Source organism: Nicotiana tabacum, chromosome 15, assembly GCF_000715075.1.
Source record: "Nicotiana tabacum cultivar K326 chromosome 15, ASM71507v2, whole genome shotgun sequence".
Classification (NCBI taxonomy): domain Eukaryota; kingdom Viridiplantae; phylum Streptophyta; class Magnoliopsida; order Solanales; family Solanaceae; genus Nicotiana; species Nicotiana tabacum.
The window spans coordinates 133,351,997-133,373,113 of record NC_134094.1 but is presented as its reverse complement, the minus strand read 5'-3'; the positions used below and the strand labels follow the sequence as shown (position 1 = coordinate 133,373,113).

At 35.9% G+C, this 21,117-nt stretch overlaps 2 protein-coding genes across 13 annotated transcripts; both read right to left on the bottom strand.

The window, feature by feature from the left end:
• Positions 1–1,275: 1,275 nt before the first annotated feature.
• LOC107793544 (uncharacterized) lies at positions 1,276–6,524 on the bottom strand. Its single transcript, XM_016615922.2, has 2 exons — positions 4,792–6,524; positions 1,276–2,426 (listed from the first exon to the last, which is right to left on the bottom strand). Exons 1-2 carry the CDS (start codon positions 5,933–5,935, stop codon positions 2,152–2,154), a joined length of 1,419 nt encoding a protein of 472 aa, XP_016471408.1. The 5' UTR covers positions 5,936–6,524; the 3' UTR covers positions 1,276–2,151.
• Positions 6,525–7,448: 924 nt separating this feature from the next.
• On the bottom strand, positions 7,449–14,069 carry LOC107793545 (uncharacterized). 12 transcript variants are annotated; one of them, XM_075231333.1, is made up of 15 exons: positions 13,951–14,069; positions 13,707–13,852; positions 12,427–12,475; positions 12,188–12,334; positions 11,376–11,455; positions 11,179–11,251; positions 10,867–10,957; positions 10,311–10,440; positions 10,144–10,239; positions 9,950–10,049; positions 9,763–9,867; positions 9,587–9,678; positions 9,318–9,479; positions 9,104–9,236; positions 7,449–8,476 (listed from the first exon to the last, which is right to left on the bottom strand). In XM_075231333.1, the coding sequence occupies exons 1-13, from the start codon at positions 14,000–14,002 to the stop codon at positions 9,330–9,332; spliced, it is 1,311 nt and encodes a 436-aa protein (XP_075087434.1). In that variant the 5' UTR covers positions 14,003–14,069; the 3' UTR covers positions 7,449–8,476; positions 9,104–9,236; positions 9,318–9,329. The 12 variants fall into 12 exon arrangements, with proteins under 12 accessions (XP_075087434.1, XP_075087437.1, XP_075087442.1 ...); XM_075231336.1 differs by having other exon boundaries at positions 9,763–9,849; XM_075231341.1 differs by having other exon boundaries at positions 9,763–9,849; positions 10,371–10,440.
• Positions 14,070–21,117: the final 7,048 nt, after the last annotated feature.

Below are 21,117 nucleotides of genomic sequence, written 5' to 3'. Positions count from 1 at the left end.
GTTTGAATTATGGCATCTTAATCATCGAATTCCATCAATTAAAATATCAAATCAAATTCCAAAAACAGAAAACATTTAATTAGTCGGTGCTACAAATAAGAGGTTAAACGGAGACAAAAATATTACGTAATTTCTTCTTATCTTCTATCATATGCATATGCTGATAGGAGATAATAAGTATTTGATGAAATAATTAAAGCGTGCGCAAAATAATCCGGGCTTAAGTATGAGACATTAATTGGAAATACGAGCAATCTTGAAGTTGCAGGCTGCGGCACATCAGAAATAACGCAAACATAAGCAAGCAGCCACATATGACCATATAATTATTTATAATATCCACATTTAAGTGTAGAGAAAAAATAAGTAAATAATTCTAAGGAGCCGTCAATCATTTTCTTCTTATATTATCAAGAATTCTTCATTAGTTTCGTGATTATTTTTCTTTTCTACCATTGGACTACAGTTTTTCCAAGCAGCAGTTCATCATTGACTTGGCTGGAGGCCTCGGACTTGTGCATCTAATTGCTTGAAAATACACTCTCTTAAAACTTATTTAGTTGGTCTCATTACGTTAAAATTAGGGAAAATGACATTGTATAGCCGCTCTCAAAATAATAGTAAAAAATATATAGTTTATATATATATATATATATATATATATATATATATATATATATATATATATATATATATAGAAAGAGAGAGAGAGATGGTCTAGTGATCATTTTGCCTTGAAGGCAAGTCAAAGCGGAAAGAAAGCCTTAGCCGGAGCAGTTGCCAAAGAAGCAAGAGCAGCAAGGCAAGCTTAGATAGCTTAGAGCCTTAGACTGAAGAGTTGTAGCTTCTATATTTTTTTGCTCTTGTCAGTGTGTCTAGAGTTTCCGGTTTCGGCTACCGAATATAAATAGTTTCTAACGTGGGTTAAAAATGAAAATAACCCTTAAAATTAAATATAAGAAATAAAAGCTAAATTGCTCTCTCCATTATTATGGGTAAAATCGAGTGCGGAATGGAGAATTTCTTGGTAGAGAATATTTTTTTTGAAATATTCAGATTAATCGAGCCAGTGAATATCATATACGAATTTTGTAAAAGTTTTTTTTAAAAAAAAAAAGAGAAGAAGAAGAAAAAGTGACTGAATAGAGAAAGAATAAGCAATCGATTCTCAGCAGCCGTCATTCATTTTCTTCTTATATTTTTAAAGAATTCTTCTTTTCGTGTAAAGTTTCAATTTGTACAGAAATCAAAGAAGAAGGGCTTAAGAGAAGGAAGAACAAAGAAGAACAGTGCTATAATTTTATTCATCCTTTTTGTAAAAATAAATCCATTTACTGCCGAAGGTTCTAGAGTTTGTATTTATATACAAGGGTAAAAACAAGAAGAACTAATGCTAATTATGTGGGTCGACCCGGCAGAGTGTGGGCTGCTAAGCCCAATACAAATAAATACATATCAAGCTTCTACATAGACTATGTAACTCCAATACCCCCCCCCCCCCAAAGTTGGAGGGTGGGCACACACCCAACTTGGCAGCCAAAGAATGATGAACGCCACCTGTCAAGCACTTGGTAAAAATGTCAGCCAAGTGGGAATTAGTAGAAACATGATGTAAAGAGATCAAACCATCAGCCAACTTGGTACGGATGAAGTGACAGTCAACCTCTATATGCTTGGTGCGCTCGTGGAAAACAGGGTTCTTGGCTATGTGAATGGCAGCTTGATTGTCACAGAAAACAGGGAGAGGAGTGGGGGCTTGTAAGCCCAAGTCAGACAACAAACGGACCAGCCAAGACAACTCATCAACAACTTTGCTCATTGCTCTATATTCAGCCTCAGCAGAGGATAAAGAGACTACGTGTTGTTTCTTGGACTTCTAACTAATAAGACTACCACCCAGGAACACACAAAAACCACTAACAGAACGGCGAGAATCAGGGCATGCAACCCAATCACTATCACAGTAGCCAACCAAAGAACAATCAGCAGAATCATTAAGAAATAGACCAACATCAGAAGTCCCTTTTAAGTAGCGTAAGACATGTAAAGCAGCAGCCATGTGAGGAACTCTAAGTGTTTGGAGAAACTAACTAAGGTGTTGGACAACAAAGCAAATGTCAGGGCGAGTATGGTTAAGAAAGTTAAGTTTCCCTATGAGGCTGCGATATGTGTCAGTCTAGGCAGAGGGTCACCAACATCAGAATGCAACTTAACATTCAAATCCAATGGGCATACAACAGAAGAGACATCAGAACACTCTAAATCAGCAAGCAAATCAGAAATGAACTTTTGTTGATGCAAAAGAACACCAGAAGAGTGATAATGAATCTGAATACCCAAGAAATAATGAAGAAGCCCAAGATCCTTTATTCGAAATTGGTCATCCAGAAAACTTTTCAAGGCAGCAATTTCAAGCATATCATCCCCTGTTAGAATGATATCGTTTACATATACAGCGAGAAACACAGTAGACTGAGGCGATTTCTTCATAAACAGAGAGTAATCATTTAAAGAATGGCCATAACCTCTAGAGCAAAGGGCATGGGACAATTTAGCATACCATTGGCGAGAAGCCTGACGCAAACCATACAAAGATTTATTCAATTTACACACCAAAGTATGAACATGAGAGTCAGAAGCAACAGTAAGCCCTTGGGGGAGTTTCATGTACACCTCTTCATCCAAATCACCATGTAAAAAGGCATTATTGACATCCAATTGGAATAAAGACCATTTCTGTTTAACTGCATAAGCTATAAGACATCTAATAATACACATTTTGACTACAGGAGAAAAGGTTTCATGAAAATTAATAACCTCTATTTGTGTATCTCCACGTACGACTAGCCTAACTTTGTATCTTTCCACACTACCATCAACTTTATATTTGTATTTTGTACACCTATTTACAACCAATTGGCTTTTTACCTTTGGGCAGTTCCACAATATCCCAAGTCACATTAGCTTCCAATGCCTCAAACTCTTTCCTCATGGCTTCCTGCCAAGCTGGATTGGCAGCAACCTGAGCATAAGAGTGAGGCTCAACTGCTGCATGTTGAGCAACAGAAGTGGAGGCAGTAGAGGAGCAAGAAATAGAAGGATGAAGCTGAACTACATAATTTTGAAGATGAGAAGTAATATGATGACTTCTAGAAGACTTTCTAACTGCAGGGAGAGGTGAAACAAGAGCTGGTGCATTAGAAGTAGGAGAAGAAGTGACAGATGGAAGTGGAATGGAAGAAGAAGGAGAAAGAGGAGGATCAGAGGAAAAACTAGAGGTAGATTCATCAAAATAAGGAGGGAAACCAGGAGGAAAAGGAGAGGAAGGAGAGGAAGAGGAAGAATAATTGAGATGGAGGGGAAAAATAGAATCATGAAAGAGGTCATTTCTGGAGACAAAAATAGACTTGTTCTTAAGATTGTAAAGCTTGTAGCCTTTTTTGCCAAAAGGATAACCAATAAAGACACAAGGGACAACCCTAGGTTGAAATTTATCCCTATGACACTTGGGCACACTTGCATAACAAAGGCAACCAAAAGTTTTTAAATGACTATAAGAGGGTGCTTTGCCATAAAGAATTTTATATGGGGATTTGTTAGATAAAACAGAGGAAGGAAATCTATTTATAAGATAAGTGGCTGTTAAAACACAATCCCCCAAAAATTTTGTTAGAAGTTTGGATTGGAACAATAGAGCTCTTGATGTTTCCAGCAAGTGTCTATATTTTCTTTCAACAACCCCATTCTGTTGTGGTGTATGAGGGCATGTAGTTTGGTGCAGGATCCCATTATCAGAAAATAAATTGGCAGGCTAAGTTTGAAGAACCAAGCTCCAAGGCATTATCACTTATTATTGTTTGAACAGAAAGATTAAATTGTGTTTTCACCATGGCAATAAAAGCTTTAAGTAAAGTAAAGGCAATGCTCTTGGAACTCATTAAATGTGTCCAAGTTGCCCTACTAAAGTCATCTACAATTGTCAAAAAATATTTAGCACCAGAATAAGTTTGGGTATGATAAGGCCCCCATGTATCAATGTGAATGAGTTGAAACAGAGAAGTAGAGTTGGATGTACTATCGGGAAAAGGCAATCTAGCTTGTCTAGCCAAAGGACAGATAGAACAAATAAAAGACTGTTTAGTAGACAAATCAAAAGAAACAGAAGGTATACACTTCAATTTTGCAAAAGGAAGATGTCCCATTCTATTATGCCAAATCATATCAAGAGCATTCACATGTTGTACAGAATGAACATATGAAACAGAGGGAACCACACATTTATTTAGACTACAGACATAAGTATTCAAAGATGAGCTAGATACATTCTGCACAACATTATTCAAAACAGAACCAGAAGGGATGAACTGGGAAGGTGATGAAGTTTGTATAGCCCTTGGTCCGGTCTACCAAGAACCAGAAGCTTCTTCCTGGAAAGGTCTTGTATCAAGCAGGAACAAGAAGTAAAAATGACTATGCTATAAAACTGTTGAATCAGCCTATGCACAGAGATGAAATTGTACTTGAAAGTAGGTATGTAAAGCACTTTGTGCAAGACAAATGAAGAATTTAGAGTGAGTGACCCTGTGCATGTGACTTTTACTTTGTATCCATTAGGTAGACTGACTAAGTAGGGAACAAGAAGTGGAGTAATGTCAAAAAGAAGTTCTTTAGCAGAGGTCATGTGATTAGTTGCTCCTGAATCTACTATCCAAACACTTCTAGCTACACTAGTTAACATGCAAGCAGAATAAGCAGCAACACCATTAAGCTCAGGCAAAGAAAGATTACTACCAGCAGAGTTAGCAGACCTCCCAAAGTTGGGTTGAGGATTGGAATCAACAAGACTGGATTGTTGCAGCAAACTCAAGAGTTGGGAATACTGCTCCATAGTAAGACCAGGTATACCAGCAACTGGACCATTGGAACCAGATATTGTAGGAGAATTAGAATTTTCAGAAGACTCAACATTTGCGGCAGTCCCAAACCTTTTGCCCTTGTTAAACTTGAAACCTTGTGGAAATCCAATCAATTTATAACACTTATCAATTGTATGACCACTCTTTTTGCAGTACTTGCAGGATAAGTCTTTGTTCTGATTAGGAACCAGCCTCTGATTAGGTGAGTCAAAATTGACCTTTTGAGTGCACTGCCTTTGGGGCTGAAAATGAGGAGGAAACATAATAGGTGTAGTTGCATTTGCATTGAAAGATGCTAGGTCATGTGTGAAATGAGTATTGAGAGTCACTTGTCTCTGCTTTTCATCTTGCAGAAGAATGTTATACACATTATCAAGTGAAGGAAGTGGATTCATCATGAGGATGTTGCTTTTGACAGTTATATAAGTTTCATTCAGGCCTATTAAGAATTGGTGAACTTTATTTTCTTCATCTTCCCTCAACAAACCCTCATTCGCAATACAAGTGCATGTATTTGCATGATTTGAACCCATAGCCCCCAATTCATCCCATAATTTCTTTAACTTGTTGAAATAAGAAGCTATATCAAGAGGTCCCTCACATGTGGAAGCCAATTCTTTTTTAATTTTAAATTTCTTTGTTCCACTAATAGTTCTATACCTATTGTTCAACTGTTTCCAGATGCTTTCAGCAGTGTCAGAATAATGGACACTCTCAGCAATCTCAGGTGTGAGTGAGCTGGTTAACCAGGATATAACCATGTTGTTACACCTGTCCCACTGTTTAGACTCAGGGGAACCAGCAGCCGGCTTAGGAAAACTACCATCAATGAATGCAATTTTATTCCTAGCCGACAAGGACACAATAATGCTCCTTCTCCACCCACCAAAACCACAACCAGAAAAAGGAACAGCAACTAAGGACATCCCAGGTATATCAGACGAATGAAGGAATAATGGACTAGAAGCACGTGGTATAAATTCAAAATCAGCAGTAGTACTACTAGACCCGTTAGCCATGACTGAAACTAGACGGAGAAACACCAGCAAAACTATACCACAAAATCAACAGAAATATACCACAGGATTTAACTTCAACCAATAGTGCTCAATAACCAGCAGAAACAATATAGAAAATAAAACGTGTTTACCAGCCTTTTTCGCAACCGGAGAAGAACAACCTTGAAAAACAAATGCACGACGTCACTGAAGATAACGATGTTTCGGACTAGGTAGAGTGTAGAGTCACAAACTCTAGTTTCGAACTTTATCTCGAAACCGGAGAAATTCGACAAAATACACCAACAATCGGAGTGAAAGCTCAACAAAGTAGGAGAAAATCACTATGAAACCAACAAGTCTTCGCCGGAAACTGAGAAATTGACGAAGTGAGTGAATCCAGACGAAAATCAAACCTGAACGGAATTGGACGAGGGTACCATCGATCGACTCGGGAGATGAAGATCTACAATATTCCCGGCTCTGATACCATGTAAAGTTTCGATTTGTACCAGAAACAAAGAAGAAATAGTACATTAGGGCTTAAGAGAAGGAAGAGCAAAGAAGAACAGTGCTGTAATTTTATTCATCCTTTTTGTAAAAAATGAATCCCTTTACTGCTGAAGGTTCTAGAATTTGTATTTATATACAAGGGTAAAAACGTAAAGAACTAATGCTAATTATGTGGGCCGACTCGACAGAGTGTGGGCTGCTAAGTAATGTGGGATGCTAAGCCCAATACAAATAAATACATATCAAGCTTCTGCATAGACTATGTAAGTCCAACATTTCGTGCCTTTTTTTTTCGTTTCTGCCATTGGACTAACATTTTTTGCAAGCAGTATTGACTAGCTGGAGGTCTCGAACTTGTGCATCTAATTGCTTGAAAATACTCTCTTTATCTTATTTAGTTGGTCTCAATACGTTAAAATGAATTATAAAAAAAAAGGTAAACTGCTCTCTCCGCATTATTTTGGGTAAAATCGAGTGTGGAATGGAGAATCTCTTGGCAGAGAACACTTTTTGAAATATTCAGATTAATCGAGCCAATGAATATCATATAAATTATGTAAAAAAAAAAAAACTGAATATTGTTAATTATGACTAGGCTAGAGGAACAAAGTTAAACTTTAAACTAGCTGAAAATTTCTAAAGAATTGTATATATAGTTTTTCAGTTCATCTGAGTAGAATAAGAGATTAATGTCTGTGTCATCAAATTTTGAAGTCTTATTTTTAGTGTGAGCTTTTCTTATTGAGAAGAAGCAGACTGCATATATTGCAAATGAAGAGTTTGTCAAGAAATGACAAAAACAATTATTAATGTAAGCTAGATATAAAAAAGACATGAATTTTACTAAGCAGGTGTGCTGTCTTCACTTAATTATTATCCTACAATAAATCAACATGATTATTAAAATTGAGTTTTGGATTATATAATAACAGCAAAAATGTTACAGCTAGCCTATGACATTTGGATTTGAGTTTGGTTTGATTTTGGACTACCAAGTTCTAGAAAACCTTTTGGCAAAATATTTTGAGGAAAAGTTTTGTGCTTAGATTACAAAGAACAAACTTTGTAGCAGGGAAAGATTGAGGACATCTCTTGCTTTGATACAATAGTAAACCATAAATGAATCTAACCACCGGCTAAATAACATACTCCTTTACAAGCTCTATTTGCTGGTACACATTGAAGGTTGTGTCAGAATTGGAGTAGTTATTCCAAAAAATGTTTAGCCTTTCGAGATGAGGGGGTTGGAAGAGGGTGCTACTGGAATCAATCGTCCCTACAAGCAGGCTGCAATTGAGGTCTAGTTCAATCACTTGGCCTGACATCTTATCACATTTCACTCGATCCTATAGGCAGTAAGCTGCGCTCATATTCCATGAAATTATTTTAGATAAGATTCTAACTGCGCTCATATTCCATGAAATTATTTTAGATAAGATTCTAACTATCGTAATGACAAATACTAGATGAGGGACCTTCAGTAAGCGTTTTGTTGAATTTTAGTAGGTAATGCTTTGATCTTTGGGGCACAGTTGAAGTACGGACGAAGAAATCTTATCAAAAAAGAGCATGGCCATCTAGTATTTGTGGTTACTATAGTAAGAAATCTTATCCAAAAACAATACCATGGAATAAGAGCGGAGATTGCTGCCTATGGGAAGGAGTGAACTGTGATGAGATGTCGGGCCACATGATTGAACTTGACCTTAGTTGCAGCCTGCTTACCCGGGACGATTGATTCCAATAGCAGCCTCTTCCAACTCTCTAATCTCTAAAGGCTAAACTTTTCTTGGAATAACTTCTCCTATTCTCACATCTCAGCAGATAGATGACTTTAACTGATCTACTAAGAAATATGGCAATTGCTGATACACATGTTAGAGCTGGTGGTGGATTCTTCCAATCAAGTGCTGGTCATGAGTCACTAGTCAGTCACCAAATAATCCCTATGGGTCTGCACTCTGTTAACTAAACATTGTAGGCGAGAGTCCAAGGAATCTGTGTGCTATACAGATGCCTTTGCCGCCTTCGCCTGGTGTCAAGAATTTCCTGATAACGACATGACCACAAGAGCCAAAACTTAGAGAAAGTACAAATAAAGAGGAAAACAATGTACAAAAAGATAATGGATATAGAAAATTAAGTTATAGAAATGTTAGGTTAACAAGAATTTAATAGAGCAGATATTTCAAATGCTAATAAGATTCCAAAAGAACACTATACAGTTCAAGCGAGTGCATGTTTTGATGTCATTTTATATCCATATAAGATCGTATATCGAAAAGATCAATATTGGCATGATAAAATAAACATCAGAAGTTTTAAAGATCTCATGGCATGACTAGGTCCTTATGATGACCGTTTTTAGTTGTAGCACTACCAGCCAGCTGAAAACAGCGGCCAATTTTTGCATGGGATAGCATTTCGACACTAGAAAATAGACATATTTGGCTAATACGGTATACCATTTCATTACTGAAAAGTAAAATGACTTTTAATGATATATCTACAATGGTTGTTTGTAAGGGAGGTCAAATGGAACTTTTAGCTAAGCAAGCTAATTAATAAAGCACTTCATAACATTTAAAAGTATTGCTGGAACCTAGATTCGCTCAGCTATAGATCTACCAAAGTAGCTAATGAGTAAAGTGAAGAACTTAAGGTTAGAGAGCACACCGTTAAATCAAAGTTTTGAAGTCCTCCCCTATGATCATGTATAGGAACTGATCCTTCTCCAGTCTGGTATTTGTTTCTATATTCTGTCTGAGCTATACCACCGTCATCTTTTGATTTTGACCTTTGACTTTTTCTGTACCAAAGACCATAAATTTTAATCTTGAGCCAGGTCTTCCCAAAACCTCATAGTTTAAATTTCTTCTGGTGTATCAACCTCAAATACAATCTAAGTGATCTGCTTCTGGATGTTGTAACATTTAACAGTTCCAACCAGAGCAAGTGATTCAAAAATGGCCTGCAGAAGTTGCTCGGGGAAATCTTCGACATGAGCAAGTCCATGATGGTTTTGCACTGAATTCAAAACCCTGCCAACTATCTGAAGAGGAGAATAAGAAGACGAAATTATGATACTGCCAAGTATTTACCCCATGCAGTTGATTCGATAGACTACAATAATTTCCATGATTGGCAAAAAGGACCAACCTTTCGTGCATAGCCACCAAAGGCCACACCAGCTATCAAAGCATTTGGTGAATGTAAGGAACTCGAGGGAATTTTCTCATAATCTGAAGCCTCTGAAGAAATGTGCAAATTGATATAAAAATTTCAGTGTTATGAGGAACATGAACTTAATAAAGTGAGGACTGTGGAGTTAATACCATGTATGGTTGTTTTTTGGAATAATCTCTCCTTTTTCAAACCCTCTATGGTGTGAGCATTTGTACCACCCGCCAGTTGAAGAAAACCTATGGCGTACGAAGAATCTTCAAGTTGCACCAGCGAGTATTTTATAGAAACAATGAGTTGTTGCAAGCAGTAGCAAACGAATTAGTTTTATGTGGATACCTTTAGGCTTGTTTCCAGCAGAGGCCAATTTTCGTGCAAAAGCAATTACATCTCTCGTGGCACCTCGCCCAATATCTCCACTCATAGGTCGACCATCCAACTTCAATTCATGATAATAAATGGAAATTGTGAGAAATATCTTTGGAGAGTCCTAGCTTCTAAATAAGTATTGCAATAGGACGCATGATTTGCACCTGCCATAAGTTGAAGCATTGTATGTTGGTTTCCATTATGGAGTACATAGCTTCCATTGCCGATATGGTTGAATCTCTCAAGTCTGGAAAGCTAACCTACAGGAAACCAAGATAAAAACAAATTATGTAACTTACTCTTTTGAAATGGAATAATTTTTTTAACTTACTAGATGATAGTATTTAATGTAGCCATCAGAGATCAGAAAATGAATAACAGCTTCACATACTGCGACGAGCTTCAGATTTGCAGTTGAGTTCCCCAACCCAGTCCAGAGTTCTCTAAATACTGCAGGCACCCTATTCCAAAAATGAGGATGCAGATAAAATACATTTGCTAGCTACAAATGATGTCACTTTGATAATGTGACCCCGACTCTTGAAAACCATGGAAGTAGAACTTTTATCCTTAAAAACTTACGAAATAGAACCATGTCTACATTTTATTTGTGATTTTTGTTGTTAAAGAATTTAGAAAAACCAAAGTCAGAGTGTATTAGTCTGCCTACACACTACCCTCCCCAGACCCCACGGTGTGGGATAATACTGGGTATGTTGTTGTTGTTGTTGTTGTTGTAAAATCAGAGTGTATTACAATTTACAACAATATATCTTGAGTAGGTACCTGTTCTACGGGTTAAGTTTGTGTTTCAATAGAATAAGTAGTGAAATTCACACTTAAATGATTTCGGGGAATATATTAACCAAAACATTTTGTATGCTAACCTTGCACTGGTATGAATTTCTATGGCATCAACATCATCCCTTTCAAGAAGTTCAGCTGTAGCAGTAACATCTCTCACGTATGTAATAGCTCCTAAATCAACAAAAGATTTTTTCATGAATTAAATGTGCACACAAAAACAACAATGCTAACATTAAAGGGAACAGAGCTAATGGTATAAAAAGATGAGCAGCGGCACGCAAAAACCGTGGTGACAGAGAAAGAAATAGATTTCTTTTTCTTTTTCTTTTTCTTTTTTTTTTTGGGGGGGGGGGGGGGGGGATGGAGAGAATGATTATTTTAATGGAGCTCACTTATTTTGTCATAAGGACAAACCGGAAGGCAACGACCACAGCCGTAACAGCGCTCAGCCAAAACTCCGCCCTGCTATAGTTACAGATGCAACCATTAGAAATGAACATGAATAAACTTTAAAATGAATATAACAGGGGGCAGCCACAAGGTTAAGTGTATGATAGATAAAATCAAGGGAATTGGAAACAGAAAGAACCTTTTGCAATATTGCATTAGCAGGACAGACTTTCTCACAAGGTCTTGTGCAATCCTGAGGGCAATCATCCGGATCAAATTCTGCCACAATATCACACAAAACAGGAGTATCAAATTCAATCGTCTTATTTCGCGATATTTCCAGTGATCTATGAGTAATCCTTCATGGTAAAAATACAACCTCAGGTCTTTGAGCTAATTTTCTCAGTACCATTCATTTTTTTACAAAAAGGGTTGCTGTCTTCATATTTCATGAGATTGACAAATAATAGACTCTATCGAAAATGACCATGCATTATAAGCTACTGTGTTTGATAAACTAGATTAGTTTGAGCTAAATTCTCTTCAGGTGATTCTCCGTTCAATTTTTGGAAAAAGTAAGATTTGATGATACTTTAAAGCTCACTAAAAGACTTGATATTAGGAAGGCTGAATACGGATGACAAGTTCTTCAAAACAAGAATATCCAAAGTAAAAATATACTCAATGAAGTTAGCATTTCACAATTTCTAATGCTTCAGAAGATTATACACTCCAATCAGAAGCCAATTATTTTTTAATAAACCGAGAAGTCTTGAGGCTCAGTAGCGCATGGTTCAAAACTCGGTGGACAACGGCCTGCCTCTCTATCCTTCTCCACTTAAATACCATATTTTTGTTGACAGCAGGTTTTTGTCTATGGCAGGGTCCCAATCCGAAGCCTACTTATACTAAACAAAACCAAAAAACTTTTACCCCTACATCAGGTAACCAAGATTGTTGAGTATCAGAGAGGACAAATATGCTGATCGGAATCAGGGTGGGGAGAATTACCAGCTTTACGAAAATGAAGATCTTCATCGTCATTAACACTGATCATTACCCAAGGCCTGCGAATGGGCACAATCGCTCTGGCTGCTTCTATTCCTTCGCTTACAGCATTCACCACTGATGCCTCAGCAGCACAGTCGATGCAATCAACTACAATCAACACACAAACTCACCAATCCAATCCTATGCAAGAAGTACTAGTACCAAAACTATAAAGAGATAGTTAATAATTCATTTTTCACCTCCAGCAAGAGTATAAACCAGAGAAAGGTTCCTGATGTCGACCAAATCCTACAAAAACCAATAAAGATACAATTGCTTAAATAACTTAACATGTTTATGCATTTTGTATAATCTTCAAACTTAGTTTGTACTAGCTTCGTTACACTTTATATGACAGTATTCGACTGCAGATGGAGATTAAGATGCGAACTTTAACTCTATATATATGTATACAGATAATATTAGTGATTACTATAACAGAAAAAAGATCAGTGATAGTAGAAAAAAATATGAAAATGCTACTACAACTACAACAACAACAAAACCCTCAAACCCAAACTAATGACCATTTATTAAAATAATGATTCAAATCAGTTTGATAGATAAACATATCATCAAAGTTCAAGATTTGAATATAATAATGAATTTGAACTCTGCCAAGTGGTGAAATTTATACAAAATTGAAATAGTATCAAACATTTTGAGGCAATCCTTAAACGATAGAATGTCATATAAACTGGGATTGAAGTAGTTGAATTTAATACATAGTCCCTCTGTCCCAATTTATGTGGCATTGTTTGACTGAGCATAGTGTTTAAGAAAGGAAGACAACTTTTTTGAAACTTGTAGTCTAAAACAAGACTTAGACATTTTCTTTTTGAAAAATTCCCAGGGAAACCCTCAGTCCTTGCCCTTTGGGTGCGCACGGGGTAACCTGCTCACTGTGCAATAGCTCGCAAACCACATAGGAGACGTAAACCGCACTAGGCAAGCCCGTTGCGACGAGCTCTGACTAAGGGCAGGGGCGGATGTAGAGTTTGGCCATCGGGTTCATCTGAACCCAGTACTTTCAACACGGAGCATATATTTATGTGTAAAAATTCATTAAAATTGCACTAAATAATAGGTCTGAACCCACAATTTTAAAAATATAATGGATTCAATGCTAAAAATCTTAAAAGTTGAAACCATAAAATCTAAATCCTGGATCCGCCTCTAACTAAGGAGGCTGCTGGCGAAGGGAATCAATTCCAGGTGTGGGAAATCACTCACCCAACCAACTCAACAAACCTTGAGGGCAAGATATAGACATTTGTATGGCTATAAATTTAGTAAAAGCTTAATGTTAAAATATTTCTAAATATAGAAAGGTGTTATCCTTTTTTTTTAACAAAACGAAAAGGGAAATTGTGTCATCTAAAATGGGACAGAGGGAGTAAAAATAAGCTCAAAAGAAAGATCAGGTGCAGAAAAGTGTAAAGGTGAAGTCTTTAGAGTAAATGAGGGGTTAGGTGAAAACCTCAAAGCTAGCACCACAAATGAGCTTAACCCAATTGCCTTTTTGGAGAGATTCAACAGGAGAATTACTGATACAAGGAATCACTGTTTTCTTTACGATGCTTTTCACTTTCTCAAGATCATTGTAGCTGCTGGAATTAAGCGGAGCTGTAATAGAGATACCAGATAATTAATTCAAGAAAACTGAAATAAATAAAAGGAAATATTAACTGAAATCCCATATGATGATAGAATAGAGAGAATACCTCTCAATTTGGTACTAAGTGAAGCATAGCAAGGAATGCTCAGAGCCATCATCTTGTTACGATAGTAGCTCCGTTTGGCAAGAATCTGTGATTACTCTTTGTTATCTGAAAAATCTCACATTTTTTTATATTACAAGATTACCCCCTTTAACTGTTTGAAAATAATATTAGTAACCCCTCTATTTTATCGAAAACAATATTAGTAACCCTCTATTTTATGGAGTATAGTTTTCATCTTTTTGTTAACTCCATTTTACTGGTTTCATTTTAGGATAAAACGTTTTATGTCGAAAGCAATTACACACTCATAATTAAACTCCAAATGTAAGTCTGATTAAGAAAGAAAAAGTACTAATCACACCATTATAATCTTGGTCGATAATTTATATTATGTCTAGTGTCACTAAAACATAGATATTAATTATAAATATTTCTCATTCGTATTTTATAATGGATATACATAGTAACAATTTTATTATGAATCTCTTTTATTTTTTTCCTTTGTGAATCATTTCTTGAACAACACCACCTATCTTAGTCACATAGATTGGGGTTAGAGGCTAAAAAATTAATTCTAGTTCTGTGTATCTTTTGTTTGATTTTATGTATCTCGAAATTCCAATATTGAAATAATTTTAGACATTATCCTTTACTTCATTTAATGAGCTAAAATGCTTTTTTCACTAATCTTATGCAAATAGAGAAATAACTTTTGTTTCTTTGCTAAGTACCTCTTCAACCTTAAAACCCTTTTTTTTCCTTTTGTTTGCTAATTGAAAATGAAAAGTAAAGCAAAGTAAAAAGTTACTAGAATTAATCCCATTTATGCTAGGCACGAGTTATCCTATTACACAAGGTATTCGTTTCAAGAATTAACTAATTATTAGAAGACAAATGAAAGTTTAAGTAATAGGTGATAATTAACTAATTATCAAATAGGTGATATTGCAATAATATTTATTTGACTATAAATTTTTTTTATTAATAGTAAAATGAAAAGTTTAAGTTTAAATAATAACCACTTTTAAAAAGAGGTCATTTTTCCGGAATATATCAAGAAATAGGGAAAAAAATTAGAACTACTTAACATAATGCTAGAAGAATTAATCCAAATAGCAGTTTATTCAACTACTTAAATTAAAAATAGTTGGATGTGTGCAATCCATATATAATGTGTACACTCATGCATAATTAGTATATATATAGAGAGAGGGGGAGAGAGAAAAATAAAATAAACAGTAAATTCGATCCGATTATTTGTATAAAGATTCACTTTATATAATGACGCCACTTTTGGTTCCAAAAAAATGGAATAACCTTTGTTATTATAAAAGCAAATACCAGACTTAGCGATAACGAGAAAAGGAAGAAACACATAGCTCTCTTCTCGTTTTCTCTTTTTTAATAACATGATGTTAAACTAATGTAAAAATAAACTACACAGAATACTTAGAGATTTGATTAGCAAAACTTGGCAGACTTAACGGAAAGAGCGTACATATATGTATTTGAGTAAGTAAATCTGATAATTTTTCCAAACTTCAAAGGTTTTCCTCCATTAACCAAACAATCATCAAAATACAGTCTTTTAAAAATTGTTGGATTGACCAATCTTGCAGATGCAAATGAACCACAGTTGAGATGAATATTAGAGGCTGCACAATTTGTAGAACAAGCGTTCACAATCTCAACTATGTACTCTGGAATTCCATGGCCATTTGAAGTTCTGCTCTGGTAAATTCTTATATCTTTGCCTGTGCAAATCACTGTCATAATTGCCAAAAATAAAAAAGAGTTTAAGTTATTTGTATCGACTATATAATACGTACGTATATATAATAGTTTTACAACATTGAGATCATTTTGATCGTCTTTTCATTATAAGATTCTTCCAAACAAATTTTATCCAGTCAAGACTGTTTAACGTATCTCGTAAAGAATCTCGAGTTGGTTGCACCACGTTACATGCATTTACTAATCTAATGGTATATTTAACAAATATGATGTAAGAACGCTTAAAAAAAGTTGATAACATGTTAAAATATATACTACCGTCAAAAATTTGTACTATTGCATATTGACAGCATTGTTTATGTACTTTAACATGTTGTAATAGGTAAAGCCTTATTCTTTTGGTTACATGTAGTTTTGATTGAGTAAAAATCCGTTTACATTTTTATAATATATGTAGAAGTTAATATCAATAAGAATTAGTGTGTGCGTTAACAATATTGAAAATTTTATCAAGTCACATAAAAATACTACTCCGTTAACAATCAATTTAAGATTTGATTGTTTAATTTGTACTGTGTACTAGATAGAATCACAGATACTTTTAGAAGGAACTTGTACATAGTAAAAGGATTTAAAATATATACAATCGAGAGGAAACAGAATTAATAATTACTCCATAAAGATAGAATATTTTACCTGCATCCGACAAATCTTTTCTGTTACCAGACTTATCACTCAAGTAAAATTCACAATTGCATCCTATAATAATATTCATGACAAAAGAGAAACAGAAGAAGAAATTCAAGAAATGGCTCATACTTTTAAAGTATTTTAGTTCTCAAGGAGAACGACAATACAAAGGAAAAATGCTTACAAAAATAGTGAGGACTCAGAGTTTAAATAGCTAGAAAGATAATCGTTAATTTTGCAATACCAAAATTAAACTTCGTAATTACTGCTAATTTTTAGTCAATCAGTTATATTGGAATAAGAAAAAGTACTTGTTACTGCTATTTTAATTCATAGTCAAAAACCATTAATTTAACTATAGCAAAACGTTCATTTTTTACCTCCATTTATTTTGTATTAAAGAAGAATAAATAATGCCTAACAATTGATTGACGTGAGTCCTCCTCCTCCTTTGGTGACAAAATATATTTTTATTTGCAGAAGATATTTTCCACAACTAAAGATAATTAGTATATTGAATACATCGGAAGCTAGCTAGAAAGAATTTGAATTAAGAAATTTAATAATCAAAAGAAGTGATCAATCTTTTTGTGAATACAGCAATGGTAAGGTTTTGAAGCATTCGCCCGGAATATGAGCAAATATATTATTTCGATTGTTCAATCATACTTTGGCTATCTTACGTGTAACTAAAGTAAATTTTTTCGGTGTTCTTGTTGAAACATGTGCGAAGATCCATGAGTTTACTACCGGTCCATGAATTCGAAATGTGCATTTGGACTATATTTACTATATTAACTTGTAAAAGTATGTAACCGGCAGAAGGGCAAGGCCATGGATTTGGGGCCTCATTTTTTAAAAGGGAAAGGGTCAAATATACACTTTTACTTTGATATATTATTCATATTTATTATCTGTTAAACTATCGGGTCAAATCTATCATCACCGTTAGCAAATTTTCAAATTTACCCTCTAACCTAACGAAAAGCCCCAAATCCCTTCTATTTACTGTAATTCTTCTTCACAAATTAGTCATCTTCTTCGTGTGATCCACCAGAGAAGAAAAAAGGTCCATATTATAGAAATGGGAGTGTAGAGTTACATCATAATTATTTTCCTTGTCTCTGGTTATGCTCAAACCATAAATGAAAGGTAGAATTCACAGTTTATGGGTATGTCTCCAACAGAATAAAGATGAATGAAATACCGTACATAATTTGGAAGAGATTTTTTTTATTCTTTCGGTGGTCGAAATGCATTCGCTTATGAAGTTGTTACTAATATTTATTATTTTTTATGGACCACAAGCATAACAAGGCCGTAGGTATCCATGTAAATGCATTCCCTTTCGGATTTGGATTTAGCATGTCATTTGATGCAAATTTTGCTTGCGCAAGCACTTCTGCATGAAAATATGTGACATATGATTTTTTTAGTATTGTCTGAGAAATCCTAAATTAAATGACTGTTTAAATTTATATCCAGCTTCAGAACATCCTTTCAAAGGAATATTTACTAGTGTTCTCATGCTTGTAGGTGGCGAGTTTGTTAAGTCTTCCTTCTCTAAATAATCAAGTGGAACAAGAAATCAACTTGTCGAGAATAATTTCTTCTCTGTTATAGCACACATAGGGATAAGTAATTTGTGAGAAATTATTTTAGTAAATAGAATGGATTTGGGATTTTGGGGCTTTCCGTTAGATTAGAGGGTAAATTTGAAAACTTTGCTAACAGTGAGGGTAGATTTGACCCGATAGTATAATGAAGGGTCTATGTGAACAATATATCAAAGTATAGGGGTATATTTGGCCATTTTCCCTTTTTAAAATTATATTTCTATGATTGATTTTGTAACGACTCGACCGATCGTTATGAACTCTAGCCTGTCGTTCGGCGGTTTGAGGCCTTGAGTAGCTTCACTTAAGGTATTATGACTTTTACGTGTGGTTGAAGTTTAATTTCGGGAAGTTCATGATTTATCCGGAAAGAAAATTATAATTTCGGAAGCTTTAAGTTGGAAGAATTGACTAAGATTTGACTTTTGAGTAAACGACTTAAAAATCGAGGTTTCAAGGCTCCAAGAGGTTCGTATGATGATTTCGGACTTGGGTGTATGTTCGGGTTGAGTATAGGATCACCCGGGAGTATTCCGGCGCTTATTATAAACGGTTGGCATTTTAAAGGTTTAAGAATTTCATGAGTTTGATTTGAAGTGGATTTTGATGTAATCGATGTCCGTTCGGGGTTCCGAACCTTGGAATAGTTTTTTATGTCATTTGTGACTCGTGTGCGAAATTTAAAGTCATTCCGGATTGATTTGGTACGGTTCGGCACATGATATAGAATTTGGAAATTTAAAAGTTTGATTCGAGGCGCGGTTCGTGATTTTGATGTTGTTTGACGTGGTTTAAGGCTTCGACTTAGTTCATATTGCATTTTGGGACGTGTTGGTTATTTGGTTAATGTTCTGAGGGCCTCAGATGGATTCCGGATGGTTAACAGATTGATTTTTAGACTTAAAAAATGCTGAAGCTGGGTAGCAGCTGGTGTGATCGCTTTTGTGATGTCTTGGTCGCATAAGCGAAATGGGAAGGGACTGGCAGTGGTCATAGGTGTGAAGATTTTCCCGCGTCTGCGTGACCGCAGAAGCGGCCCAATCGTTGCAGGAGCGGTAGGGAGTGAAGGAGGCTGGAGGCACATGTTCGAGGTTTGTGCCGCACTTGCGTGACCGTAGGAGCAGATTCTTGGTCGCAAGTGCGACTACGCAGAAGCGGAGTCTTGTCCGCAGATGCGAAGGCAAGGGGTTGAAGGGTGACCGCACGTGCGGAACCGTAGAAACGGTCAAGTGGTCGTAGGTGGGAGAGGTCGCTAGGTAGTATGTTATTTTAAGAACGGGATTTGGCCCATTCTCTTTCATTTTTACTTGGTTAGGGCGATTTTGGAGAGTTTCAAGCGGAGATTTTCATTAAGCAACACAAGGTAAGTGATTCCCATATATTACAAGTTAAATACATGGTTTGTATATGAATTTAAACATGGAATTAGTAAAAATTTGGGATGTTGGTAGAAAACCTAGAATATAGTATTTTTGAATTTTGACCATAAAATTGGACATGGAATTTGGAATAAGTTATATTTTAGTTCGTGGTGTTATGGGTAAAGTTTATCTTCGAAAATTTTCGGAATCCGAGCACGTGGGGCCGAGGGTTGATTTTATCGACTATTCGAGCAAAGTTGGGGACTATTATTAATTGATTAACTATGGGTAATAGAGTATATATTTATGGATTTTCACATTTGTTTGGCTAGTTTTGAAGAGACGGGCATCGATTTGAGGTGTTTGAGAGGCGTTGGAGCCGGTTTTAGAACTTCGGAGCGAGGTAAGTCTCGTGTCTAACTCTATGAAGGGGAAACTACCCCTATGTGATGTATTTATTATGTGCTACTTGTTACGGGGGTTACGTACGCACAAGGTGACGAGAGTCCGTGCGTAGCTAGATTCATGTTATGTCCGGGGAGACTTAGGTTCCCGCCATGCTAAAACTATACTATTTGAGTTGTCTCTTGCCTATTAAATTCCTTTATTTTACGTTGCGATTTAAGACTATACTTGTGTAGGGTGATACACTTGTTATTGTAGAGATGTGACAGGCTTTATTATTAGCCGTGAAATAATTGTACTCCTCTTATGAATTTCTCCCGCGTTATGCGTTCTCATCGAAAGGTTCCCTTAAAATTTATAACTCACACGTCTATTTGTGAGGGGGTAAATAACCCGCCAAAGCTTCTTATTCTAACGGGATCGGGCAGTTCGCCTCGGCAAGATAGATACATCTATGGTTCATGTCGTTCGACCCTCGGCAGTGCGTATATTATGATGGATCGGGTTGTACGCCTCGGCAGGATTATGTACCACACTCTCATGGGAGCGGGCCGTTCGCCTCGGCAATAAAATAAATGTATCTATGGTTCGACAATGTTATGATGGATCGAGTTGTACGCCTCGACATTGCTATAAAATACTCTTATGAAATCGTGCATATTAATTGGCAAGAAGCTAGCATATTTGTGAGCTTTTCCTGATTGAACAGTGACGACCTATTTGGTAAGGTCCAAAATATATATACTCTGATTCAGGAGGTAACTACTAGCTGAGAGTTTGAGTTATTGCTGAGAGGAGGATTGTGCCACATATTATACTTGTTGTTTCACTTATTTACTTTGACTCACACATGTTTACTTCTATTGTATCTGTCTTATTGGACCACTAGTAAGTGTTGATGTCGACCATTCGTCACTACTTCTCTAGGGTTAGGCTAGGTACTTAAAGGGTACACGTTGATTTACGTACTCATGCTACACTTGCTGCACTTTTTGTGCAGATACATATATGTCTGGTGGTCGTTTGGGCACCGAGGCGCGGCTATTACGGGGACTTTACCGTGAGCTGCATTTCATGTTACGATCCGCAGAGTCTCCATCAGAGTTATTTATATTCTCCTGTCTAATTTGTATTCAAGACAGATGTTGTGTTTTATTATATTTCCTTGTTGATGCTCATACACTTGGGACACCGAGTTTTGGGGGTTCCTACGGGTTGTTCACTATTGTAGTTCATGTAAATATTACCATTTACCTTGTAAATTCTATTTCATACTATTTAATTAATGAAAATTATGATTTCAAAATACTAAAATGAGTAATTAACCGATCAATTACCGTAGGCTTGCCTGATGGCGGTGT

Coding starts and splice junctions, on each gene's coding strand:
- LOC107793544 (XM_016615922.2), bottom strand. CDS start 5,935: ATGGCTAACGGGTCTAGTAGTACTACTGCTGATTTTGAATTTATACCA. Junction 2,427..4,791: donor GAGGTCTGCTAACTCTGCTG/GTAGTAATCTTT, acceptor TCATTCTAACAG/GGGATGATATGCTTGAAATT.
- LOC107793545 (XM_075231332.1), bottom strand. CDS start 14,002: ATGATGGCTCTGAGCATTCCTTGCTATGCTTCACTTAGTACCAAATTG. Junction 13,853..13,950: donor ACTTAGTACCAAATTGAGAG/GTATTCTCTCTA, acceptor TCTCTATTACAG/CTCCGCTTAATTCCAGCAGC. Junction 9,480..9,586: donor TTGGTGGCTATGCACGAAAG/GTTGGTCCTTTT, acceptor TCTCCTCTTCAG/ATAGTTGGCAGGGTTTTGAA.